This window comes from Mus musculus, chromosome 17 (assembly GCF_000001635.26).
Source record: "Mus musculus strain C57BL/6J chromosome 17, GRCm38.p6 C57BL/6J".
NCBI classification, from domain to species: domain Eukaryota; kingdom Metazoa; phylum Chordata; class Mammalia; order Rodentia; family Muridae; genus Mus; species Mus musculus.
In genome coordinates this window covers 26433312-26460598 of record NC_000083.6, presented here as the reverse complement: position 1 = coordinate 26460598, position 27287 = coordinate 26433312, and the positions used below count along the sequence as shown (strand labels likewise).

Below are 27287 nucleotides of genomic sequence, written 5' to 3'. Positions count from 1 at the left end.
TCTCCTTATCCACAACACCTGTTTCTTCTGCCATTACTAATGGTCAACCATCTAGTCCTACAGAAAACTCCTTCTAACAACCGCCTGTTTCTCCAGCCTCCTTTCAGCAACCTGGGAGAGAATGTATGTCTTCATCTTTGTCCCCTTCACCCCCAGTCTCTCTGCAGGACACTTAGGCTTCAAGTCCAGCTGCTGTGTAGCTCCCTAGCATCCTTGCCATTGCTGGTGCCCCAATCCTGCCTCCCTCAACAACAGTGGCATCTTTGATATAGTCTTCTCCTTTCTCTCTTGTCTCCTGGATATCATGTAGTCTGCTTGATCTCTCAGTCCTGAGGCTCCTTGATTGTCACGAGCTCCCATCTCTCTGTCCATCCTTACCTTTGATTTGACACAATCCATGATATTTTGAAAAAGATTTATTTATGTTATGTATGTGAGCAGACTGCCACTCTCCTCAGTCATACCAGAAGAGGGCATCAGATCCCATTACAGATGGTTGTGAGTCACCACGTGGTTTCTGGGAATTGAACTCAGGACCTCTGGAAGAGCAGTCAGTGCTCTTAACTGCTGAGCCATCTCTCCAGCCCATAATCCATGATTTTTAAATATTTACCATAAGTTGTTGCACTTACCTGTGTATCTTGGCTTTAAAACTTTCCTGGCTCCAGACCCATAGCAATAATGAGTGTCTGTCTCATGGACATCTCATGGCTCTCTGATATTCCCAGGCTACTGGCATGACCACCTACCCAAGGTCTCAGGTTGGACATTTAGGGCTCATATTTGATTCCTTCCCCATCCAATTCTCCCAGCCCATTCCATTATTTCTGCCTCAAAACAAATTCCTAGCTATTATCCGAGTGTCTGAACCCTCCACACAGCTCCACATTCTGAAATTCAAAGCCCCAAGGAAAGAGGATATTATGCAGTGAGGCTTTTGTAGGTGGCGTCTGCTGTGAAGATGGATCATTCAAGAACGGGAATCAATGGTGTATTCATGAGAGAGTTTATTAAAGGGAGAGTAATAAATGCTTTATTAAAGAGAGCGTTCCCCCTGCCCTATAGCATCTGAGGGCACATCAAAGGGTCTGCAGGCACCTCCATCTTGGAGCTGTAAGAGCATGTTCACACACTCCCCAGTCCTGCTTGGGGGAGTGGGGACTAGTTGCAGGACTCTGGAGGATACCAAAAATCCTAGATGCTCACATCAGTTTTACAAACAGCGAGAGATTTGTGCATGACCTGCATCCCTCCTGAATATCAGCTCATCTGATTTGCAGAATCATCCTCCATACAATGCAGATGCTTTGCAAACAGTTGTCAGACTATATACTTTAGGGAACAACCTGATAAGAAAAAAGGTGAGGGAAGTGGTCTTTAAATGTTCGGTATAGGAGTGAACCACACGGTGAGGAGAGTCAATTTACTCTGTCAGAGCAGCCAGAAGTGACCTTCCTTTCTTCTGCCTACTGTGTCTGTTAACTCTGCCCCATGAGTGCAGCCATTGGTCCTCTGTCATGGACCCCATGAGAGTCTTCTCTGAAGACGGAGCACTTATTCGACCAGATGCTGGGCACACAATGCAGATGAGACCTATCTGTCCCTGCCTTCCCTCTTCTAATGGGACAGGCTTGAAAGACCCAGTGGCAGAAGCAAAGGTTGAGAAGGGACACAAGGCTGCTGGTGTGGTCATGAGGTGACTCTGAAATAGCTGTACTTGGACGGAGGCTTTGCAGGCTCAGAGCTTCCGGTTTACTTTGAGAATCTGGCAAGGATAAGTCTAGGAACTATATAATTTGCTTCATATTTGAAGAAATTCGCTTCTACTGCTAGGTGGACAGTGATTTAGAAAGGACTCAGAGGACTCAAGATGCACAGTTAGGTCAGGCCATGTGCTCAGCTCTTGACCCAGGGGAACTGGACCTGCCTGCGTGACTCACTGGGCAGGACTGGGAGGCAGTGCCCCTGAGGACGTTTACTGCTACTTTGAATTTGTGTTTACTGTGGCTAAGTTTAGTGTAGGAAGTAAAACTGTAGACAAGGACAAACTACCATGTAAGCATTCCAGGATGGCTTAAGGTATACAGGCAGGTGTGCCACCACTATCCTGACATGTTGGCATCCCCAGGTGTCCTGGAGTGGCTCTCCCTCCAAGATTCTAGGGGTGTTTGTCTTATGCAGACCAGTAACATAAAAGTGCTATTCACACTTGGAATATTTATTGAATAGGAGCTAACGCAGGGGGATTAATGAGCACTCCCTTCCCCTTCTGGATTCAGGAGTCCGTACAGTAAGAGGCAGGAGCTGTCTGTCAGGGCTTCTCAAAGCGAGAGAGCTCATAGAGCTGTGCTCTAGGTGGCCCAGGCTGACGCAACTGTCCCCTCCACCCCTCAGTGGAGTCAGAAGCCCAGACTGAGAAAATTAAGCAGTGTTGACATCGCGTACTTCTCAGTCACCATGAAGGGGGCCTGACATCCGACCTTTCCCATCCTTAGAGACTTCTAGACTCAGCCAAATCTCTTCCTTAGGCCCAGGAAGCATGCCTCCCATATTCCCCCCCGCACCCAGAACCCTCACAGAGTAGAGGGAGGGGCAGGACAGAGGCAGATGGTAGAGGCTGTACTCTGGCATCGCAGGGCCTGACTCCCGATTCCGTGACCATGAGACCCAAGTCCTTCCTGGAACTCACCCTAGTCTCTGCTTTCTTCACCTGCTGTGTTTGTGAGATGTTGGTGTGGTGCCTACTGAGGGCCAGCACATTAGGGGTCTTGGTGGCAAATTAAATGTGGTCCTTGCTCCTGAGAAGCAGGAAATGAATGGTTACAGATTAACCCAGTCTGATGGAGTGGGTTGGCTAGAGCCTACCAGGGGAAGCTTCCAGAAGTCATGTGGAAATAGGGCTAAGGGGTGTGAATGAGTGGGAGTGATCCAAGTGGGCTGGCTCTCTCTCTCTCTCTCTCTGTATGGGTGTGGGTGTGTCTGTTTCTCTCTGTGTGTCAGTCTGTTTCTCTCTGTGTGTGTCTGTGTCTCTCTGTATGTGTGTGTCTGTCTCTGTGTGTATCTCTTTGTGTCTGTCTGTCTCTGTGTATCTGTGTGTGTCTCTGTCTGTCTCTCTCTGTCCCTCTGTCTCTCTGTGTCTGTGTGTGTGCGCGCGCGCGTGTATGTGTCTACAATGGGTGATGACATTCCAGAATGAGAGGAGCATGTGGGCAACAGGTACGACTCTTGATCCACCAAATCCATGCATGACATGAACTTCTCTCTGTGACGGACTTCCTGTTCTGAGACCCCCCCTCCCACCCCCTCTTCACAAGGTCACAGCTAAGGGCTCAGTATCAAAGTGTTGATGAGAAGTCAGCAGAGAACCCAGGAGCCCATTTCCCATGCCATCTGTTGCCATGGCAATTCAAACTAGTGCCCCCCCTTCCTATTTGTGCTCTGCCCTGGGGCATCTTTCTATGGAACTGAGAGGGAGCAATTCCAGGTAAGGAGGAAATGACAGCCTTTAGCACTGCAGTAGTGGCTCACTCCAGATGGGCACAGAGAGATGCAGCCTGATGCTAGGAGGGATCGGGGTACAGGGAGATGGGGAGTCAGTACATCAGGCTGCAGAACTTGAATGCCTGTGCACAGGAGCCTGGACTTGTCCTTGACTCCAACACTTTAAAAATGGTAAGAGCCATAGGGAGCACTGAGTCCTGAGTTCTCACGGCCCCTGACCCCCTTCCTACCCATGAAATGGGGGTCAGCCTCTTTCCCACTGTTGGAGACCTTCAATTTCACTGTGGCCAGACCATGCATCAAGAGGCAGTCTAGGTGTCTTGCTGCTCTGCTGCTGAAGAAGCCAAGGACAGGAAGTGCCACGGCTGCTGGCACCGTGTAGATTCCAGAGCCAGGATCTCACCCACACCCCAGGGCATGCTCCTGCTTCTCCATGGACAGGTGGGGATGGGTGAATGGGGTTCTCTCTCCTTTAAGTTGACTTACTGTCTTAGCATTAGCAGGCCCCAGCTCAAGGGGGAGGCCTCAAAGATGGGTCAGAGCCTTTTCTTGTTTAGGTTAAAAGGGGGGGTGTGTGTGGATTATTTAAGAAGAAGCATTCAAAAGCTATTCCCAGGGGCTTCAACCTCTTCTCCAAATCAATTTTTTCTTAGTCTTTTCTTTTTTTTGGGTAAGGCCTGGTGAGTCCAGGTAGGGGAAAGCTGCCTCTGGGCCTGTGCATCCTCGGTACCATCTGTCTGTCATGCCCTTCCTCTTTGTCTCAGTCTGTAGTCTGTGGATCAACTGCAAGAAGTATTTCAAGGCCCCGCCAGAAGCCTCCTGTGATTCACTCAGGTCAGGTCAGGTATCCCTCCATGCCCCAGGCTTATCCCAGCCACAGCACTGTCTTGTAATAGTCACTTCGTGTCTGTCCTTGCCCTGAATAGTGGAGTCCGAGAGCAGGAGGGAGTTGTGTTAATTAGCTAAGTCATTGTACGGATGCTGGAGATGGAAGCTTGGCCTCACACAAATTAGGCAAATGTACTTCTGAGCCACATTTCTTTACAAGAGGTCCCTTGTTAGTCGTCCCTTCATCCCCCTGTCTAGAACCTTCTTGAATTAAACAATAATAATTTTCATATTGTGACAACGATATTTGGCCCATACAGAATTATTTGTTACTATTATCACACAGAGAAACAAACTAAGAAAGTAAATGTGCCTATGCTCGCGTCCACCACTCCCCTCTCAAGATCACCTTTGTTAGCATCCTTGCTTATGTTTGTGAGTGTGTGTACATGCATGTGTGTGCTGCATGCACACACAGCATGAAGCCCATGGAGGGTTGGTGGAGGACAGCTTGCAGAAGTCTGCTCTCCCCACCCACCATGTAGCTTCAGGAATCAAACTGAGGTCTTCAGCCTTGGGAGCGAATGCCTTTGCCTTCGGCTCCAGCTTTCTGGCCTGCCTTTGGCCTTCTGGACTGACTATCCATGTGCTTTTAAGGATGCGTTTCGTTATTTTACTGTGGTGTTGGGGATTAAATTTGGGGCTTCTGGTGTGCTGAGCACATTGCTCTCCAGAGCTGCATCACCAGCCTCTGTGGGGCTGTGGGTGTTGGGGAAGGGGGGGGAGGGAGAGAGCCATGTCCAGCCAGAGTTCTTCCTGTGCTCTGGACAACGGGACGTGGGAGGACTGCCGGATGCTTTCCACTTGCCCCCAGGTGAGCATCTAAGCCACTGACCCCACTTGACGGGGGGTGGACAAGGGGCAGCCCCCAATAACAGGGTCCCGGGGTGACACCCTCGGCCCCAGGGATACGGGAGAGAGGGCAGGGGGAGAGAGGTTCCCACACAAGTAAGAGTCCTAAGTCCGGTCATCTTCTATCAGGAGATTAGAAATGGCTTGTTAGGAGAAAGCCTATCCCATCATCCATGCACAGCAGGACTTGATGAACAGAGGCAGTCTATGGTTTTAGAGCTTTATTGTAGAAAGGCAGGGAGAAAGAGAAAAGGTAAAAGGAAGAGAGAGACCAGCCATGGCCAAGAGGAGAGAAGGGGGAAAAGGAGAGAGAGAAGAAAGGCTAGAGTAAGAGAGAGAGAGTAAGAGAGAGAGTAAGAGAGTGAGAATAAGGAAAGTAAAAAGCTTAAGAGAGCGAGGAGAGAGAGTAAGAGGTGAGAGAGAGAGAAAGGATGAGGAGAGAGAGGAGAGTAAGGGGAGTAAGAGAGTGAGATGGGGCCAAGCAGTCCCTCTTATGGTGGGCTGTTATCTTTACTGTTGCTAGGTAACTGGGAGGAGTCTAGCCTGAAGGTCAGAAGCTTGGGACATTGTCTATGTGACTACTAGCCACAGCTTCTCCTGTGGGGGCTGTGGGGCAGTAACTTCGACAGGAGCCAGGGGTCCAGGAGACATGAGGGAACACCTCATGTAGGTGAATTATCACCACCAGGTTCTACCGGGGTTCACAACCTCGGCTTGACTGGAGACTAGCCTGTCTGTGCATAGCCCATTGCCCCACATCTGTTTATCTATTTTATTTTGGTTTTAAATTGGTATAATATTTATTCTAATGACATCATATCACACAGATGCTTTCGTGACTTTTTTCTTGCTTGGTGTGTCTGGGACATTCATGTCATTCCCAAGCAAGCCCTGTGAGTGAGTCTCAGACCCGTCACTGTGGTGTTGGAGAGAGAGGCTTTTGGCCTAATGTTTGGAGGATATGGTGTAAGCTTTCATTTTTCAAAATGTAATTTAATGATGGTTCTTAAATGCTTTAACCTCCCTTCTAGCCCACCATCCACCAGAGGTAGTAGAAAAGAAAGGTTACTAGGATACGGGGGAAGTGGACCTGCTTAGAAAATGTTCTTTGGAGCAAATCTCATCTGCATTGTCAGGAAATCAGCAGTTCAGTTCATAGGTCAGTAGAGGCAGCTCGATCCACTTGCAAACACTTCACGGATCCACCAGCAGTCCAGTTCAGTAGTGTCAGGATAGCAGCAGCGGTGGCTCAACCTAGCAGAGACAGCCAGGCCTCAGCAGACTAGGCACGAGTCAGCAGGAGAAACAGGACCACCAGGGATGTCAGGAGTTCTTGGCTGTGCCTCTCTCAGTGAACCGACGATATGCCATTGAAGACGAGAGACCAAGAAGCATTGCACAGCTAGCTCTACAGGCAAGCCCCGTCACTGTCCATTGGGTCCTATTTATACTCCCTCCAAATGTCATGTGTCCTCTATGGGTCTTGCCTGGATATGTGTCTTGCCTCAGCACATGAGTCTCTCTTAGCAAAACTCCATGTGAGTTTGTTATCAATTGACATCACTCTGACAACCTGCCTGAGTCCACGGAAGCAGCAAGAAGCCACCAGTGCACCACCAGAAGTTTTTTGGTGTGTTTCTCTCTATCGGGTCCTGACAAATGATGAGCAATGGTAAGGCACACCATTCCCACTCAACACCATCCACTGTCGGTTGGATCCTTCTAAACAGCATGTGTCCCAGTGAAATGTTCCTTCACAAGTCTGCCTAAGTGAGACATCCTTTCACCTGTGTCCTCTTCAGGGAAACACTCCTTCAGGCATCTGCCCCAGCAAAACACTATCTGACACAACTGACTTTCCAAAGAAACCAGAAGTCTCCACTTCAGTATGGCCTATCTGCCCGAGGGCCACTGTGTCCCTGAGAGGGCAGGCTGGCACTATTGCTGCTTGTTGTTAGCTAGTGTGCAGAGGTAGCCACGCATGTTATCAGTTATCATCCTGAAAAGTAACTGGCTTTGTGACCCAGCAGAAACTTGCCACACACTAGACCATGCCTCTGAATCACTGGGTCACAAATTCCTCAAGTTCTGGGATATTCATATTCCAGTCGCTAAAGCTATACATTTAGCACTCCTAATATGCTGTCTTATGTCTGTGTTCCCATTGCCTCTCTTTAAGGTTCCTGGCATAGGTAGGCTGGGTGAATTAAAGTGAGCCTGAGACCAGTGACCTGAGGCAAGGACCAGGTGCATGACCCACCTCCTGGTCCTTCAGGGTGTGGTAATCCTGGGATCCTATCGGGGTCTGAGCTTCTCCAGTAGGCTCCCACCACCGTGCCAGGCCATCCAAAAACAGCCTCCAAGTCACCCTGATATCCCCACATCCTGAAAACACCAACCTGCAAAGCCAACTACTGGGTTTTCACTTTCCTGATTGCTGGGTGTCACCTGGAGGGTGACACCTGGAGGGTGCTGGGTGGGGTGGAAGTGTTGATCTGGATTTGATCAGAGAGCCAGCTGCCTATGTGAGTTGGAGGGGCGCCACATTTCATCATGTCCACTAGAGGGAGATGATGTTTCATCTTCCAAAAAGCCACAGTTGCCTCTCTTCAAAAAGCTGAAACCCCTTCCAACTTCAGCTTTATGGCTTTCCAGAGGCCTAAGTGTGGGCTGTCCCTGAGCAGGGGCCCTTGTGTCAATTCAGGGAGGAAACCTGCTTAAGAGCCGTCAGGGAATGGCTTCTGAGGACATCTTGGGGAAGAGCCTGATGAGGCAGGAGAATGCCAAATTGGACTGTTGCCCCAGACCCAGTGGTGCACCCACCTGCTGACCTGTCTGCTCCTTGGCCGGGCAGCCCCTTTCTGCTGGTGGGACTCAGGACAGTATCCCTGCTGGCCAAAAGCTGCCTGCCTCTAGTGCCTGGCTTTTCTGAAACCTTAGAAGAGGCTCACCTAAGCCTCGGCCTCTGTATCACCGCCACAGTAGCTAAAGCAATGCCCCTGTGAAAAGGTGTCTCTATTTTTCAGGGCACAGCCAAAGGGGGCCTGTGTGGAGGTGAGATTGGCACAGAGAAGGAGGAGTCTGAGAGGGAGCAGGGGGAGTGTCTGAAGGATTCCCTTTTAGCAACTTCTGACGTCTATCCTGTGCTGGCTCATGAGACCTTCCCCTCGGCTCATTTCCATCCCCCTGAAGTGGGCTGGCTGTCCCTGGGAGCAGTGCAGAGGCTGGAAGCAATGACTGGGTTTCAGGCAGCTCCACTGCCTTTGCTGGGGAAGGCCTGGCCTTTCCCACGCCTCCCCTGGAATTCGAGACTGCTCCTGGGAGTTGAGCAAAAGTGTGACTTTCCCTCCAGAGTCAGAAGGTTAGCCTCCCAGGCCTGGACCAGCATTCTTGACCAGGAACCAAAACAAACAAGGGGACGGGGCCAGAGCAGGCTCAGAAGCAGGCCTGGTAAGCCCCTGTCTCAGCACCCTGGTTTCATTCTTTGTGGGAAGGAGGTGCGCTAAATTTAGAGACCGGTTTGGTGGAGGTGGGACAGAACTCAATAGCTCCACCACGTGGTGGTAGACTGCAGGGAGCAGAGCTGTGTATAGCCCAGCAGGTTGTCACTGGGGGAACAAACAACTGCCTAGTCCTCTTTATCCAAAAAGAGACACCTAACACCCCAAGGGGGCAAATGCAAGCATTGTGTTGCAAGCACCTTCCTTCTGGCCTGCAGCATCCATGTGCCCTCCATGTTCCTGTCTGCAGCTCACTGCTTCCACCTGGGGCCATTGTGAAGTATTTGAGGGTTACTCAGCTAGAGCCCTGCCCTACCACGACAGCAGATCTGACAAGCCAATTAACTTCACTGTGGCTACTGGCTGAGTAGCATATACATTGTGGACACTTGGAAGGATGTATGTACAGTGTAAGCCTGTGGGTCATTTATTACCAGAGTGTTCTGTGTAGTATTCAGACCAAGGTTGACTGTGGGTAAACCATAGAACGGATGGAAATCAGGATAAAATAGAGTCCTGTACTTAGCATTGACTATGTGGCATCACTGTGACCTAACCCACAAGGTGGGGGATGCCTCTCTTTCCTCAGAGATCCAACTAGGCTGAGAGGGAAGGGGTTTCACCCAGAAGCAGGTCTGGACCTGAATGTGTGTTCATGCTCTCTCATCCACCATGCTAGATCCCAGAGGCCCTGTGCTAGCTGACACCAAAAGCCCCAGGCAGTATGCCAACCTACTGGCGAGAAGATGGAGTTTAGGGAGGGGCCTCCCTTTCATAGATGGCTCCAGGGTGCTGTCACATGCAGAGTGATTTTTTTGAGATAGTGGAGAGGGTCTCACACAGGAGGTGGGTGGAGTAGTGTGTAGGCTCCAGGACTGCCAAGCAACTCCAGAGCTGATCTTGTGCTGCTCGGGCAGCTGAGGCTGCAGTAATAGGCCTTATGTACAGCCTCGGAAAAGATGCCTAGGCCTAGGCGGGCCACATCTGGGACAGCAGGCAGAAAAGGGGACCAGGGCTGGTACCTCCTCTCTGGATGTATTTAATAGTCAGGGTCAAGTTTTGTTTCCAGAACTGGATGCCCGGAATACTTGAGTTCTTCCCATCTTCATGTAGAAGTCAAAACAACTTCCAGAACCAGGCTGAACCTATAGGAAGCCTAGGTGAGACCCTGGTTCTGGGAGGGCACAATGGTACATCATCGTCCAGATATGGCCACTGCTTCTCTTTGCCCATCTGTGTTTCAAATTAATGAGTGGTCTTTTTCTTCTTTTTCTTCTCTTTCTTTTCTCCCTTCTCTTTCCCCACTCTCTTCACTTCCTTCCTTTCTACTGGAGATTTAGCCACAGGTCAGCTGGACTGCAGCAAAAGAGCCAGTCCATTCAAAGCCTGCCTCACCTGCAGGCCCTGCCCTCATCGAGCCTCCTCCTCCTCTGCTTCCCTACAGGGCCAGAACACCTGGGGAGGTGGGTGAAGGCTGTGATGAAATTCCTTGGAAGATTCATTTGCCTTGGTAAAATCACCAGGACTAGATGCTGGAGCAGAATGAAGAAGTCAGAGAAGAAAGCTTTCGGCTACACAGTAAGGTAGAGAACTCCTGTTTCTGGTCCTGCTTCTCTTTAGTGGCAGCAGGGCCTACTCCAGAGTTTTTGTGAGGACCGGTGGATGAAATGGAAGTCATTCACGTGTAGGAAGTGCTCACTAAATGACCCCTTATTGTTAGCTCTGTGTGCTACTCAGCGTGCAGAACCTCAAGAGCGAGGGAAAGAGAAATTTGTGTGCATGTAAGATGGCCAAACCCAGGGTTGGCTCAGAGTCTGTTTGCAGGAGTGGTGGGGGCTTTGCACACTCAAAGAGAAACTGGAGAAGGCAGGGACAAGTGTGCAAGACCAGGAGGGACACTGACGACTTCCTTGCATTGCTGTGATAAAGCCACTATGACCAAAAGCAATCTGGGGGAGGGAAAGATGACTTCATTTTATAACACAGTCCTTAATGAAGGGAAAGTGAGGCAGGAACTCAAGACAGAAACCTGGAGGGTGGAGCTGAGCTGGAGATGACAGAGACACACTGTTTATCGGTTTCCTCCCCTCGGCTTGCTCAGCCTTCTTTCTTCTATACTCCAGGGCCACCCATCTAGGGAGAGCACTGCTCACAGTGGGCTGGGCCCGTCCACATCACTCATTGAGCAAGGAAATGTCCTGAAGGCTTGCTCACAGGCCACTCTGATGGAGACATCTTCCCAACCCTGTGTTCTCCTTCCAGATGGCCCTGGCTTGTAGCAAGTTGACAACAACAACCAGAAAATCACTAAGTGGTTCATAGCCTTTGCATCTGAATTGATCTGTCCCTCAGCCTCAGTAATGCACTGGCCCACACTGGTCTGCTTGCCCCTCTGGGGAGGTGGACTTTAGAGAGCAAAAGACCCTGGCTTTGTGTCAAGTGTAGACATGTGACAGAGACTGGTTCAGGGACTGGGCTATTGATCCACTAGGTCAATGAAAAATTTGAAGCTTTTCTAGAAACTTCTATACAGTAGCTGTCATGGTCAATATTAACTGTCAACTTGATGGGATCTAAGGTTACACTGGAGATAAGCCACCAGTGAGAGATTTTCTAGATTAGTTCCTGAAGGAGGAAGATCCTAAGTGGCACACTGGATACAAAGAGGAAAGAGCCGAGTGCCAGCATCCATCTCTTTCTGCTTTCTGACTGTGATTAATGTGAGTAGCCATCATTGTCTCTGCCATCCTACTGTCCCTGCCATGCTGGACTGGAGCTGTAAGCCAATACTGGCTGTTCATTGGTACCAAGAAGTAGAATTGTTGCAGTGAGGAACCTGACTGGGTGGCTCTTAGGCCTTTGGAAGGGTTTTATAGGAAGAGCATGGCAGTGTTTGGAACGTTGGGCTGGATAAGTGCTGGAGGGCCTGGCAGGCTGTTCCTGTGAGAGTACGGAAGACTGGGGCTGTGGAGGGAAATACTGACAGCGGAGGCCCTGCTCACGAGGCTTCAAAGGACTGTGTGCTTTACAGACAACTGGGCCAGAGGTCGTTTGTGTGAGATAGCCTGACAGAGTCTGGCTGCATTTTCCCTAAATGCTGAGATCTTGAACAGAGGATAAGGTTGAGCCTCAGAGTTCCTTCCCTGTTGTCCTGATGCAGCTGGAAGTCTCCTAATGGTCGCAGCCACCTCTGCAGTACACACTTGGCCTGCAACGTTAAACTTACCCAAGATCTTGCCTTCAACCAACTGGACTTTCACATATATTCTCCCCCGCCCCCTTTTGCTCTCCCTCAACCCCGCTGTAGACCTAGATAAGAGGACCAAGCAATACCTGAGTGCTGTCCTACTTAGGAGTTGCCTTCACCCAACAAATGACTCATCACTCCTGGACCTACCCACCAAATGCTCTAAATCGTGAAACGCGATTTCATTTGAGAGGCGAGCCTGAACTGAAGGGGTAGCCTCTACTTCTCTGGGGAGTCCTTGGTCTCTTCCCCTGTAGATGAGAACCTGAAGAGGCCTTGTGGTGGTCCTGTGTTGTGGTTCCTGTGGACGGTGCATATCTCTTGCCCCTTGTTCCTAATGCAGTGGCCCGACTGGGATGTCCTGACAGGGTGGGAAGAGCAGGCCTGTACACTTCCCTTACCTTCCCTATTTTATCCCTGGTGCTGCTGCAAGTCCACCCCAGTCATCTGGGCCCTAAACCCTGGACTACGGGAAGCCAAAGCCAGCCAGTCAGCCTGGCTTTATCTCACCATGAATGAATGCAAATCTGGGCATCCCTTTAAATTCCAGCTGGGGCCAGCTGCTCTTTGTGGGTTTTGCAGAACTGGGAGGCACTTTTCACTCTAACCCGAAGTTTAAATGGACAGCCATACCTGCTTGCTACAGAAAAGGTGGGAACCGCCGGCAGTCAGCATGCAGCCACTGCTCAGTGCAGCCCACTCTGGCTGGTTTTCTGTGGTGGCTGTAATGTACAGCCAGCAGTGCTGGGCTGTTACACCCGTTGGGTCAGACCATGTGTGTGGGTTTGTGGGGTTTTTATTTGTTTGTTTGGTTTTTTTTTTTTTTTTGAGACAGGGTTTCTCTGTGTAGCCCTGGCTGTCCTGGAACTCACTCTGTAGACCAGGCTGGCCTCGAACTCAGAGACCTGCCTGCCTCTGCCCCCTAGTGCTGATGTTAAAGGCATCCAACGCTGTCCACCAGCTCACTGTGTGGTTTTCCGTTTTCCCCCGGATGACCCAGAACTTGGACTGCTTCTGTCCCCATGTCTTGTTAACATTAATACTGCGTTCCTGTTGTGAACACCTATCATTTGTTGCTCGTTGTGAGTGGGGACACTAGTGCCCAGAGCATCTGCAGGCATCCATCAGTGTGTCTGTAGAGGCTTTCCTTCACTCCTCCAATATCCCTGAGGAAAGGGAATACTCATTCAACAGTCTTCAGGACCCAGGAAAAGGCCAATGCATGTCCTTGGGCTGGCCAATGAGGATCCATATTACCTCGGTCTTGGGGATTGGTTCAGGAAGGGACACCATACAGGTTGGTCCACTTAGGGATGATGGAAGGCAGGATGCAGGCTGGGCAGACAGGAAGTTTTGAGGACCTGCTGGGAAAGGGAGAGAGGACAAGGGGGGTGGGGTGGCGCAAGGCAGGATGCAGAGCAGTCTTCTCAGTGGAGGCACCTGTGCCATTCCTCTCTTACGCCTTGTTCTGCCTTGGAAACTTTGTTACAAAGTTAAGGCAGCACCCATGTTGCTTTAAGTGCTGCACACTTCCGGGTCTTGGTTTCCTGCCACACTAACTGATGCTGTTGCCGACATCACCACTATCTGAGTTCACCCGTAATGAGAGGACTTCTTTGCAGTATTTTTGCAGATAGAAGGTGATGTGGTGAAAGGACAAGTGGCCACCACACTGTGTCCACGGGGCAGTGGCCGCCACACTGCGCCCATGGGACAGTTGCCGCCACATTGTGTCATGGGACAGTGGCCATCACACAGTATTCATGGGACAGTGGCCATCACACAGTATTCATGGGAAAGTGGCCATCACACAATATGACACACAATATGACCATTAGGTACTGGCTCTAATACAGTGGCCATCACCCAGTGGCTATCACTCAGTTGTCATCATACTGTGGCCATCACACAGTTACCATTACATGGCTATCACACAGAGGTCATCACACAGTGGCTATCCCAGAGACCATCACACACTGGCCATAACAGTGGCCATCACATGATGGGATCACACAGTGACTACCATACAGTGGCCATCACATAGTCAGCATCACATATTGGCCATCACATGGTTTCCATAGCACAGTGGCCATCACAGTGACAATCAGACAGTGATCATCACGCAGTGGTACATTATGGCCATTACACAAGGCTCTGCAGACACAGTGTCACCTGTTTAAAACGTTGGTGGGATTTAAAGCCCCCCACCTCCTGCCTATATGATATTCAGTATGGTTTACAAAACTGAATTCTGATGAGACTTTTTTTTTGTACCAAGCCAAAGTTGTATTTGTTTTCAAACAGGAAATTTATGTTAATATAAAACAGATAAAAACAGACAAATATCAGAACACACAACACACAAAGACTAGCGCAAACCCTTCCCACTCACCCCCCTCCCCAAGTTCTCAGGCCTTTAGTACAGTTCCCCAAAGACTAGACGGTATAGGAGAGTCACAGTATTGAATCATAAAGGACAGACATGTTTCAAAGGGTCTGTACACAGGTAGCGGGGATGGGTGGGGGTGAACACTATCATTCCACCTGCAAACTGCAAGAGGGTCTCAGGGACTCCTTGCTGGCATCTGGAGCCCAACCGCATCTGCTAGCTTCTTGTCCACGTTGAAGGGTTGCATTTTAAAGGATAAAAAGTGCACACACACACACACACACACACACACACACACACACTTCCATAAGGCACAGACAGATTGTCATATGGATAGTTCTGTTAGGGACTTGGGTGAAACAGTGAGACACTAAAATATTAAGGAACGCTGGGAGGCCCAGTGTCCCCGAGCCATGTCCCCAGCAGGGCAGGATGGACAGAGCAGTGAGCAGTTACCGCTTCCCATGTTCCAAGGCTGCACAATGCCATTCGAAGCTGGAATTCAGGGCTCTTGTGCATCCCCGTTCCAGTGCCTGGAAGTGGCAGGGAGTTTTCTGCCCAGAGACTCCCTGTGGGTGGTCATTAACTGGTGGGATCTTGGCTGTTTGGCAAGGGCTCACTCACCATAAAGAACACCCCTAAGGTAGGTGCAGAAAGTATTGTGGGCATCTATTTAGATGGATCCAAGGCAATAGAATGGTCAAGAAAGCCCACATGCTCCACCCTGTCTTGCCCTGCTGAAGGTACCACTCAGGCATCAGGGCTGGGTGCTTGCTCTCTGTTGCCCCTTATAGCAGCTGGCATCCTGAGGGCACTCAGCAAATGTTTGTTGAGTGACTTTGTGTCCATATATATATAATGGATGCTATTTCACCAACCCCCTGACCACTCCTAACCTGGCTCCTGATCTGATCTGCAGTCTTTTACTGAGCACCTACTATGTGCTAGCACAAGCCCCAACTCCAGAGTGATCAAATCAGTTTATGATCTCTTGCCTGAGAGCTGCCCACAGGCCTTGCCTTTTGTCCCAGTCTTCAACCTCATGTTCTGACCATGAGCCATGCTGGTAAGTGGATGCTGAACAAGTGAAAATGTGTGTCGCAGCCTGCACAGGACAGCTGCCCAAGAGGGCCAACCAGTAAGAGGAGGAGCCTGCTTAGCCTGGGAAACAACTATTTTCCAGAAATTCCCAGGGGGCAGGGATATGGCTGCTATGTATAGGGGGAGGCCCTGGCCTCCCCATCCTAATCTTGGCTTTTGAAGTTCACAGGGCACAAATGGGCAGTAAGCTTGGAAAATGGCTGGGGTGCTCCTCGAGAAGGGTGGCCGCAAGGTCCCAGAAAGGGGCAGCCTAAAGTCCCTCTCCAGAGCAGCTCTGCATGACGCCCCCCTGCATGACGTCCCCCTGCATGACATTGTCCCAGTGCAATTGGGCAGTGAGGGACCAGAACTTCCTACACAGGTGTGGGCGCCAGGCTTTCCAGGTGAGTCTAGGGAAAGAAGACTCAGGCTGTATTGAGCTTCCTAAGAAGCAAGGCAGGCAGGCCAGGGTGAGATGCAGGGATTGAAATCCCAACCCTGCCACTTCCTGTTTTGTGATACTTAAAGAGTCTCACAGGATCTCAGAGCTCATTTGCCAAATGAGGACAATGTTATATTTCCTAGACCCCGAGTACCTGTGTCCCGCAGCTGATGGCCTTTAACTGAAGCTGCATCCCAGCATCCTGCGGCTAAGGTGGGTGTGGCTTATGAAGTTGCCCATAAGATGGTGAGCCTTCTGACCACCCAGGATGCTAAGGTGGGTGTGGCTTTTGAAGTTGCCCATAAGATGGAGAGCCTTACAACGAGCCAAGTCTCAGATGGGACTCAATATGGCACTAAAACTTATACACAGGGTCCTGAAAAAAGGTGCCTCTTTAACTCAGTGCCCAGGCATGTGGACGGTATGAAAGACACTGGCTTCTTTTCCCTCCTGCCCGTTGTTGAGATGAAACACACACATACACACTTTCTCTAGGGCCTGACTCCGTCTTTCAGAGCACAGGCAAATACCCGACTTTCAGAACAGAAACACCCCCTTTGCTCTGTGGGAAACAAGGCAGCTATTTATAGCAGCTGCAGAGCAGGTTAAACAGGCCTGTGGTTCCTTTTTGTCCTGGTAACAGGTCACCAGGATCATGCCTGGTCCACCCCTAAGTCTAGGACCTCAGCTGTTGATGTCCTGGTGGTGGCTGTGGGTGACCCCTGATACACCTCAAGGGTCTATCTGGGAGGGCAAGAAGCAAAGGAGAACTTGTTCCCCTTTCTCTGAAACTGTGGCAGTTAGAGACAATATTCAGACAGGACCACGGCTGCCTGGAAACCCGGCCATCATCACTGGCGATGAGGAGGCTCTGTCCATGCCCAGCACACATAGAAGCTAAAGGCTTGGCTGTGTAAATTGAGCTGTGTAGCCAAAGCGCCTGATTCTCAGACTCTCACCGAGGCGAACAAGGGTTACTCTAGCTCCTTAAAGGAGTCAGCTGCACCAGGGCAGTGGTGGTGCCACACCCTTAGTCCCAGCACTCAGGAGGCAGATTTCTGAGTTTGGGGCTAGCCTGGTCTACAGAGTGAGTTCCAGGAAAACCAAAACAACAACAAACCAAAACACACACAAAAAAAAAAAAGAAAAGAAAAGGAAAAAGAAAAAGAAAAAAGAAAGAAAGAAAGAAAAGAAAAAGAAAAAGAAAAAGAAAAAGAAAAAGAAAAAGAAAAAGAAAAAGGAAGAGAATCATCCTAAAGTGAAAAGGTGGGCGTGACATCCCTAAGGGAAAGCGAGCTCTCAGAGGTTCTTGCTGGGAGAGGAAGGCGGAGCTGTGAACAGGTCAGATCCTGACTCTTTCAGAGCAGCAGTGGAGGCCCAAGGCCTCCAGCCACCAGGGGCACTGAGAGGGGCTTGGGCTGCTCTCAAGTGTTCCATGGCTCCTTGTCAAAATCTGTTCCATGAACCTCACTTCCTAAATGTTTCTCTTGCCCTCTTTTTCCCTCCCTCACAGCAAGAGAGGGCCAGGTTAGGCACTGTGAGGAAACAGTTGCTCCTGGCAAGGTGTCTCAAGCTTTCTCTCAAAACAACAACAACAACAACAACAACAACAACAACAACAACAGAGCGGGTCTCACCAATGCCCTGGCACCAGGCTTCCAAGTAGGAGCAAAGAAGAGGGAGGGTCAAGGAACTTCACTAAAGGTACAGCTCAGGGTAGGTGGATGCACATCCGGTACAACCCGTGGCTCTTTAGAAGGGAGGGGTGGCACACACGGCCAGAGCATCCGCAATGGCAAAGTCTGGAAGCCTACAGACATAAGTGACCCAGTGAGAGGGTGACAGGGCCAGGGGCCTGGGAAATGGCAGCAAACAGGCCCAGGAGTGGGGAGCATTTTCAGTCAGTTCCTCACGAGTAGCTAACTGATGTACTTAACACCATAATAATCAACAGGAAAATGAGAGTCAGGACAAGGACGAGGTAGGGGTCTGGGTCTTCTAGCTTCTGCCAGCTGCTCACTGGGACATGCCCTAAGCTCTTAATTCTACCTTGGGAGACACGGAGTTGTCCTAGAGAACAGCAAGGACGTCATAAAACGCCACAGCAAGTAGGGACAAGGCTGAGGTGTTTACTGTTCTAGTGGCTGGGGATAAAGGACTCTAGTTGCTACAGCTGGGGCACCTGTCCTCAGCTGCCTTGGGAAGGCTACTCCTAGGCTGAGTGAGACGCGAAAGCCACCTGTTCTCCGATGTTCTCCGCCTACCTTCTCCCCTCAGCAGGAGCTGCTGTCTGGAGCTGTAAACAGTGAGTTATTTTTGCTCTCCCTTAGAAAATCTGAGCGCCATTGAGGGAGCTCTGTGTAGGTTCAGGCCTCCTGTGTTCAAAGCTAGCTCACTGCAGAAAAACCTAAATCCCCAGAAAGTGGACAACCACACTAACAGTTGGGCCCAGATTGCACATTCCGTAGTGTTAAATACCCTCCAGGAGATGGATCCCTACATAAAACATTCACACATTCTCTCTCACCCATTCTCCGTGCTGTCTCCCCACCCCCCCACCCAGACACACACACTCAACCCAACCCCAAAGAAGCATTGCACAGACAGAGGGTACCCTTTCCCAGCTGAAGGTCACCAAGAGGCAGGTGATCTGCCAGGCAGTTCCTGAGCTGAATCCTGGGACAGGCTTTTGGGGGTGATGTGTGTTTGAGCCAGAAGCAACAAGTGCTTGCCTGGGCTCTGGCCCCCAGGGCCTCATCTCCATACCTGTCCTGCCTTGCTCATCACTGCGGAGTGGCAGACGAGAGATGGCTCCTGACCCCAGGCTCCCTGATAGCCATGGTGTCGCCCACCTAGCAGGGGCTTCAGAAAGGTGACCTTGCCTTGGCCGAGCCAGTTGCACAGCTACGGCCTGTAGATCTTGATAACATCCTTGATGGGCCGCCGGCAGATGGGACAGCAGGCCCGTGCCTGCCTTCGGAGCCGCAGGCCGCAGCCATGACACAGGCACATGTGTCCACACGTGTAGATGACCGTGTCCACCTCGCTGTCGAAGCACACTGTGCACTCTCCATTCCTGCTGCCGGTCGGCTCGGGTGCGGAGAAGGCTGGGGACACCGGGGGACTCAGAGGGGAGCTGGGGGCTGTCACTGCCAGAAGGGAGATAGGATTTCATTAATGGCGTGGCTCTCAGAAGGACTCTGAATGTAGTATTCCCTTGGTGGCAATGGGCACAGTCCCATCTTTGTCTACATTTTGAATTTTACCCGTTTTTGATAGTGCTGTCTCACAAAGCACAAAGGTAAACTGCCTTCATCAGCAGCCTTTGGGCTTCTGATTCTCTGTATTTATTCACCCACTGAGCACAGCAGAGAGGAGCAGATGCAATGGCAAACACCGCTGGCCTCCTCGGCCAGCAAAGGCCAAGGCCACGGGCACAGCCAGAGCACCCATGTCATGAGGAAGTCCTGCCCCTCCGAGTTCTGTGTTTCCTTACCCAGAGACGATTCTGATGCTGAGGACGACTGGTTGACGCCGAAGGTCATGTCTGAATCGCTGTCATCCTGGGAGCCACTGAAGGACCCTGATGGCGTCATGGTCTCAGAACTGGACTGTAGGGTACCTGGGAGTCAAACAGGTGTGACTCTATTAGGGTGTGAGAGAGAGGCACAGGCTCTAGTGATGGATGAGGTGACTGTCCGGGGTTCTGTGGATGTCTGTGCTTTGCCTCCTACTTAGGTGCCTTCACAGTGGTATGGCGATAGCTCTATTGTAATATATAACATAATATATTGTGTATGATTCATATACTATATTATATATGCGTACTTTAGCTGTTATAGCTCCTATTTCAAAAACAGCCTTGGGATGCTGGGCCAAACCCAAAGAGCTTTCCATTCTTTAATCCCACTGTGATTCGAGGAAGGGCATATAACCCAAGCTACCATGCTGCTGCCATTAGAACTATTGATAAGGAAAGGCTCATGCCACCGAGGGTAGGCTGCCAAGGGAGAAGCCTCTCTGAGGCAAGGCCTGAGTGTGGAGCCAGCAGAGGCTCATCCTGAGGGTGCACACTCATCATACAGACCTCACTTTCCTGAGTCCGTCAAGAGACTCCCAGATTTCTGAGCTACTCTACACGTTTTACTTGGGGCACTAGAGTGGGGTTTTGTCACAGCTACAGGATTCCAGACTCTGAGCATCTCTCCCTGCCCAAGCTCAGTGCTAACTCGGAAAATATGTCCTTTCTTAGGAAGACGAGAGCTGCTTCTTTTACTCCGTTTGAAGGAAGGACAGCTATCATAGTAGCAACTTGGAAGACTTGTCTCAGGCCGAAATCTTAAATTAGGTGGTTCAACAGCAACACTAACTGTAAAAACCTCAAAATATCCTAGCCGAACCCCACAGACACCTGCTTCTCCTTCAGACACCCAGGCTGTGGTGTCACGGCACGCTGTGTCAGACACCTGTTGAAGCCATTCCATCCCATGGCAACCTCACTCTCTTTCACCCAGGGCACTGACCCCCAGGAGAGTGAGATCTGCCCAGCTCTTCAGGGCTGTGTGACTCTTGGATGGTAATCTGCCTTTCTGTTGTCATGTGGATTCACAGGCCATTAGGAGCATCAAGGCCAACACGGTGGCATGGTGACTCTTTCTGCTATAAGCTGGACTGTGAGCATGGCGCTATGCTCTCTGGGAAGACTTCCCTGACCACTGCACTCAGTCCCCCACACTTGCCTCTGCTGTAGTGGCAAATGTCACACCGTGTCGCTGTCCCTATCAGCTTGTCACATGAAGCAAGTGGGTATCCTGTCCTCTGCTGGCCTGGCCCACAGCTTCTGTCCTTTGTCTATGTTTGCTAAGAGCAAAGACAAAGCCGGGCGGTGGTGGCGCAGGCCTTTAATCCTAGCACTTGGGAGGCACAGGCAGGCGGATTTCTGAGTTCGAGGCCAGCCTGGTCTACAAAGTGAGTTCCAGGACAACCAGTGGGGCTATACAGAGAAACCCTGTCTCAAAAAACCAGAAAAACAAAAAGAAAAACAAAACAAAAACAAAGACAAGAATTGTCTCCAAAGGATCAAGCCTTCCTTCCACTCTCTGCACTAGCAATGCTTCTCTTGCATATGCCAGTGAATTTCCCTCGTCTTTTACAGTAATTTTGTTATTTTTTAATGTTATTTATTTTATGTATTTTTAAAAAAAAATCCTAGTGAGATAAAGGAAATAAAAATAAGTAAGTAAATAAATAATAAAGGAAATAAAACCATCTTCCAGCCAAGCCCTGACAGCAGCTGTCTTCTACAGGGAGCTCTTATTGGGGACCCCGGTGCACACTCACCCAGGAGACGCAGCTGGCCCGCCACACCGCCGCGTACCGCGAAGAAGGCCCAGAGCGCCTGTGAGGTGTCCACGCACAGCAGGCGTCCCCGCGGGCGCCCGTTCACCGCCAGCAGGACGTCGCCGCCGGGTCGCAGCGTGAAGCTGAGCGCGTCGCCTCCGCTGGGCACGGGCCCGGCGCGAGCCACCACCCAGTATTCCTTGCGGTCCAGCAGCGCAGCGGGATCGGCGGGCAGCTCGGATGGCCGCAGCGCGCCAGGATCGCAGGACGTGATGCCGAAGGCCACAGCCGCGGGTGCCGCCAGCCCCGGGCGCCCCACTTCCACGCACAGGCTCTCCCCTGGCCGCAGCGGCCGCTCGGAGAACACGAGCGTGCGGCCGCCGTCGGGGCGGGGCGCGCAGGCTAGCCTGCGGTCGGCGGACAAGCTCACGTCGGGTCCGCGCGTGGCGTGGAAGCGCAGCTCGGCGTCCAGCAGCGCGGGCGATGAGGCGGGCCTCGGGCGTTCGCGGGCCACGCACGGGACCGCGGCGTCGGGACGGCCGAGAGCCAGGTGACCCAGCTTGGCCACCACCTGGTTGTTCTCCAGCTCGTTGTTGTCGAAGTTGGCAGCGTCGTGGCTGCCAGGAGGGGGGCAGGCGCTGAGGCGAGCCTGACCCAGGCGCAGGGGGGTCAGCGTGTCAGCGAAGGTGCTTTCTATGGGACAGAAGAGAGGTATCAAGAGGCAATTGGCACCCAGGACCTCAAGCCTCAGACCTTGTCCCTTAAGCCTTAAGGGCCCTGGACTCCAGTTGCCCCTGACCTGCAACCTCAGATCCTGCACATTACCCAGATCCACCGACCTCCAACCTCAGGTCTAAAATCCTACACTCCTGATTCCCTCTACCTCTAACTTCACAGTCCGTAACTCCCAAACCTCAAAACCTGGAGCTTACATTGCCAACCCCTGCAACCTCAGACATGAGACTCTAGACTCCGGCTCCTCTAGATCTCGTATCTCAAACTTCAGGCCCTACTCAGATCACAGACGGGTCAGGCAGAACCCCATTGCCCTAAATGTAAGGCCCTGGCCCCCAGATCTGCCTGACTTCTGATCCCTAGCTCCCCTGGATCTCACCCACGCTCTTCCTGACCTCAGACTTCCATCCAGGTTACCCTGGCTTTATAGCTGCAGGTGGCTGGACTGGCTTGTGTTCCCTGAGCCTCCAGTCCTTGCTGTACCCAACCTCCCACTGCTTTGGAAGGTTCTTCTTTCCCTTCCATCTCCACCCTGCTTCCTCTTTCCTCCCACCCCGCCCGGCCCGTTCTTGAACTTGTGATGTCTGTCTTAGTGTTCCAAGTTCTGGAGTTCATGTACCATGCCCGACTTCTTGCTTCTTCCTTTGTCCTTTTCTCTCTCTCCCTCCAGAGGTTTTCATACATTTGCACAGCTGGGCATTGAAAGTTCCTTTATTGTTTCCCTACTTAAAGCAAAACATCAACCTAAAGAGCAAATCTGACACTGGGGCCCTAGCCTGTGGCAGGCTAACCTGAGCTCTCGGATCTCATTGACTACAGCAACCGACAGGCATGAACGATCACTACGGCCATTTAGCATGGGAACGGAGGCACAGAACCACGCTGTCTTGTCTAGATTCAGGGTTCTTTACCACAATGCCACCAGGAACAGAAAGGACAGGGCACATGACAGAATGGAGACAGTAGAGAAAAGAGGAAGCGAGGATGCCAGTGTATTGAGTGGGAGGTGCTATTTGCTGGGAGAGCAGGAGTCGGGGAGAGTCAAGAGTTCCATCTAGCAGGCTCAGTACAAGGCTGGGGTATCAGAGAGAGGCAGGTAAGCAGCAGGAGGGTGGAGTGTGCATTTGGGAATTCTAGACTTTGCAAAGTCCTCTGGGGTTCCTGTGTTGGGGGCTAGATTGAGAGGTACTGCAGGTTCTGAGGGGCAGGGATCTGGGTGCCCATTGGCAGTGCTGGTCCCCAAGGGTAAATGCTGGCCTGAAGAGTTACTCAGTCCTGTGAGAATAGGTTTTTAGGAAGAGAGCAGGCCTGACCACCGACTCTCCGGCTTCTAGTTTCACTATGCTATGTCTCCTGCTTGTTCCTCCTGTCGCCCCAATAGCAGCTCCCAGAGGCCCTGCAGCCGGCGCATCATGCTTTTCTGATGAAGCCTCGGGTATTTGGTTGCAGTAGACAGAAGCGAGGCTAACATGGAAGTTCAGAGATGGCATCCATGTCCTGCTCATGTCCTCAGATCAGGGGACATTGTCTTGCTTTATGACAGCTTGTTCAAGTCTACAGCTGTTTATACATATGCACACATAACTATCTTCAGATTATGTTACACATACACACACATACATCCAACCACACCCTGTGTGGCTCTAAGAGCTGAATATATATTTAAAATGTGTTTATATGTACTTTTAAAACATTTTTGTTGTTTTTATGTTCATGTGTGGTTTGTGTGTGTGTGTGTGTGTGCGCGTGTGTACTATATACCTGGTACCCACAGAAGCCAGAAGAGGGTGTTGGATACCCTAAGATTGGAATTACAGATATTTGTGAGCCACCTTGTGGGTGCCAGGAATAGAACCTGGGTTCTCTGGAAGAGCCGCAAGTGCTCTTAACTGCTTGAGCAATTTCTTCAGCCCCATGTGCACTGTCTTTTACATGTGTTTTATGTGTGCTGTCGTACACAATTCAAGAGAATGAGTGCACCCAGCACAAAATCCAGGGCCTTCTATCTCAGCAGTAGAGGGCCTGTGGTCTTTACAGTCAGGTACATGATGACTTGCAAGGCCTATGGAGGACTGCTACTCTGGTTTCTGTACCCACACCCAAATTTCCTTGGTGAGAATAGCCCATCCTCACTGTTATCACCTGAGGAGTTGGGGTCTCTCTACCTGGTCAGTCACTACTACCCAAACCCCTGCCTATAGCCACAAGTCGAGAGATAGGGATGTGAACCATAATGCATGGGATGAGGCCAGTAAGTCTTGAGACCCAGAAAAGCAGCTGGTAGGCCAGAGGACTGCTACAGCAGGTGACCCTTTGGCCCACAGGATGGCTAAGCTGAGGAGGAAGCAGGAGGGAGAAGGGAAGATGCCTCCCCAGGCTCCACCCTTTGCCGCTCGCCACTCACCGCTGTGACCCTTTCTTCCTTAAATAATATTGAAGCAACTGAGTATTTCAGACTGTCTAGCCTGCGATGACGTGGCTTTGGTGTGATATTTGTTTAATCTGACCCAGACATTGGAGTACATGCAGAGGAAGGATGGGAGCCACTCAGACTCACACCTTTGTGCCAGGAAGAGGGATGGTTCTCCTCCAGCCAGCATCCCTGGGCCCCTCTGTGTTAGTCCTGATGTATGTGGCATAAGCCAATGATCACAAATATAAATATAATGAGCGCTAAAGGAATCAAAGTGACTAGCGGGGAGGGGCGGGCACCCAATGCAAAGGGCTTCCTCAGAATGACAGCAGGGCCAAGCTGCAGGCTGTGCCACCTGAGAGCCTTGGGTACGCTGGGTGCTGGAAGCCAGCTCTGCTGTCATTGGCTTAGGTGAAGCCTAAACAGAGACTTCCCATATCTCCTAGGGGACTCCGTGTACAGCCAGGGCTGAGAGCTGTGGAGCCAAATACAGACCAATCCGGTCTTGCAGACCAGGAGCTTCAGGACTGGTCACTTTCCTTCTTAGAACCTGGCTTCTCCACTCAGTGGGGAACTGCACCCTGGACCTAGCTCGTCCAGTGTAGTAGCTGGACCCATTGCAGAAGATGCAGGGCATACATTTCCACCAGGCCAAAAGCTGTGCGCATCCTGTAGGCCCCTTTGACTTGAGTTCTGGAGCAGTGGAGACAGTCCCAGGCCTGTGGTGCTAGATGAAATAAAGCCTGCACACACTGGAATTTTAGATAAACAAATCGGTGGGAATGAGCATGTCCCAGATACTGCCGCCGAATGTGCTGGTGCTACGTTTTCTGTTTCGTTTCTCTTACGTTCAAATCTAAGTAGGTGGCCTGGATTTTTATTGCTCCATTTGACAGCCCTACCCCGACATCATCCTTGGGTCTTGCTTCTCAGGCTTGACTCAGGTATGAGAAAAGAGGGGGGTGATAAGGGGGTACTGGGTGATGTTTTGGGGGGAAGAATTTCATGGCTGAGAATCTTAAAGCAATAAATTACCTCCCCAGGAGTCTAGAGTACACAGAGCAAGCCATACACTGAGCTACTTACTGGTGGGACCTGGGGTACCTCTCTCCCCAAGCCAAGTTTTCCCAGGGGTCTCTCGGGGTTGTACGTTACACTATCCCACACCTGTTGCCTGTTTTAAACATTAAGTCATGGTAGCTCACTATCCATTTATTTACTGGTATTTTAAAAAAGTTTTATTCAGGGTTGGGGATCAAAACTGGAGCCTTGAGGACTGGTTAGTGCTCTGTCATGGAGTAACAGCCACAATTGAGACAGAGTCTCACTATGTGGCCCTGGCAGGCCTGGGACTTTTCTATGTGAATCAGGCTGGCCTTGAACTCACAGACATGCACCTGCCTCTGCCTCCTGGATGCTGGGGCTAAAGGCATATAGTGACACACCAGGGTCTTCTTATTTTTACTATCCCCCTCCCCCCGCAAACCTAATTAACTTTGGAAGAGAAAAGAAAGAAAACATTACACAGATTGTTACTAACCCCTGGCCACTCTGGGGCATTACCTGGGCAGTCTGTGAACCAAGATTTTCTAGGGTGGTGTGTCCATCCCCAGAAATGGTTGGTCTCTAAAACCCCCTCATTCCCCAATTATCTATTTACCCAGATGTAACCATTATCAACTTGTTTTCCCCATGGGAAAGAAAAGACACCCCTAGAGCCAGAAGCTTCCCACACATAACCCTGGAAATGTTCTTGTTGCTCTGTTTAGTTGTACACAGGCCTGGGGTGGAGAGATAGCTCAGTGGTTAATAGCACTTACTGCTCTTGCAAAGGACCAGGTTTAGTTCCCAGCATCCACATGGTGCCTCATAACTCCAGTTCCTAGTGCCCTGACTCCCTCTTCTGGTCTCTACCACATGCACACATGTGATGTAGGTACATACATTCAGGCATGCCCCCATACGCATGAAAAAAAAAGCAACACAATTTCATGTGTTGTAGGAAGGGAAATGTGCCCATGATCCCACATCCCAGAGACAGAGCTCCTCAGCACTCGATGCCCCCATTACATGTGTGTGTGATCACTGTTCCATGCTGAGGGCATCTCATCAGCTAGCACAGCTCAGAGACAACTCAAAAATAAGGAAACTGAGGCTCAGGTTTGCTTTGTTACATGGTGGGCTCTGCTCGATTCTCCCTAAGGGTCACAGAATACTGTGGTGGTGGTGGTGGTGGTGGTGGTGGTGGTGGTGGTGGTGGTGGTGGTGGTGGTGGTGGTGTGGAAGCAGGTTTGCTGGCTGGTAAAAAGGGGGGAGGGGTCCTGCGTCTCCTAGGTGTATCCAGACTCATTTAGTCATCGAGGCCCGGCTTCCGATCTGTATTTTTAAAACATCCTAACCTACTCGCACTGTTCATGTGTGGTTGTGGTTCCTTGTCTGCTCACAGAGACATGGGTTGGAAAGTCAGACATGATTGCTTCCCAGTTCTACAGGGATAAAGGGTGGTGGGAGCTCTGGGAGGCGTAGGAAAGCTGCGGTTTCTGAAGCCTTCATGGAAAACCTTTAAGGGAAAAGGGTGGGCAGGGGTGTGGTTAATGCCCAAGGGAGGCCCCGGCATGGAGCAGAGCTCTTCACAGTTCCTTCTGCCTGAACTGCCTGAACCCGGGACACAGGCCCCGCCCACACACAAGAGAGCAGATTCTTGCTTTCCAGCTGCTGTTCAAGTGCGGGCAATGCCTCAGGCCACACGCCCCTTCAGGCACCATTTCCTATAACCTAACCCTGCAATGATCCCCTGAACTGATCGCTATCACAAACCTGCTTTACAGTCGAAAAGAACTAGAGTCAGGGAGGGCCCAGCTCTGCACCAAGGCCCCACAGACGGGTGGAGAGCTGGGTCT

The 27287-nt window shown here is 50.9% G+C and overlaps 1 protein-coding gene across 1 annotated transcript in view; it reads right to left on the bottom strand.

The window, feature by feature from the left end:
• Positions 1-14277: 14277 nt before the first annotated feature.
• Neurl1b (neuralized E3 ubiquitin protein ligase 1B) overlaps positions 14278-27287 on the bottom strand; it is a 31463-nt gene continuing 18453 nt past the window's right edge. Inside the window, exons 3-5 of the mRNA NM_001081656.3 lie at positions 21240-21932; positions 19396-19521; positions 14278-19048 (exon numbers count right to left, since the gene is read on the bottom strand). Coding sequence (NP_001075125.1) covers positions 18804-19048; positions 19396-19521; positions 21240-21932 — 1064 coding nt within the window. The 3' untranslated portion in view covers positions 14278-18803. The remainder of the gene's footprint in view (positions 19049-19395; positions 19522-21239; positions 21933-27287) is intronic.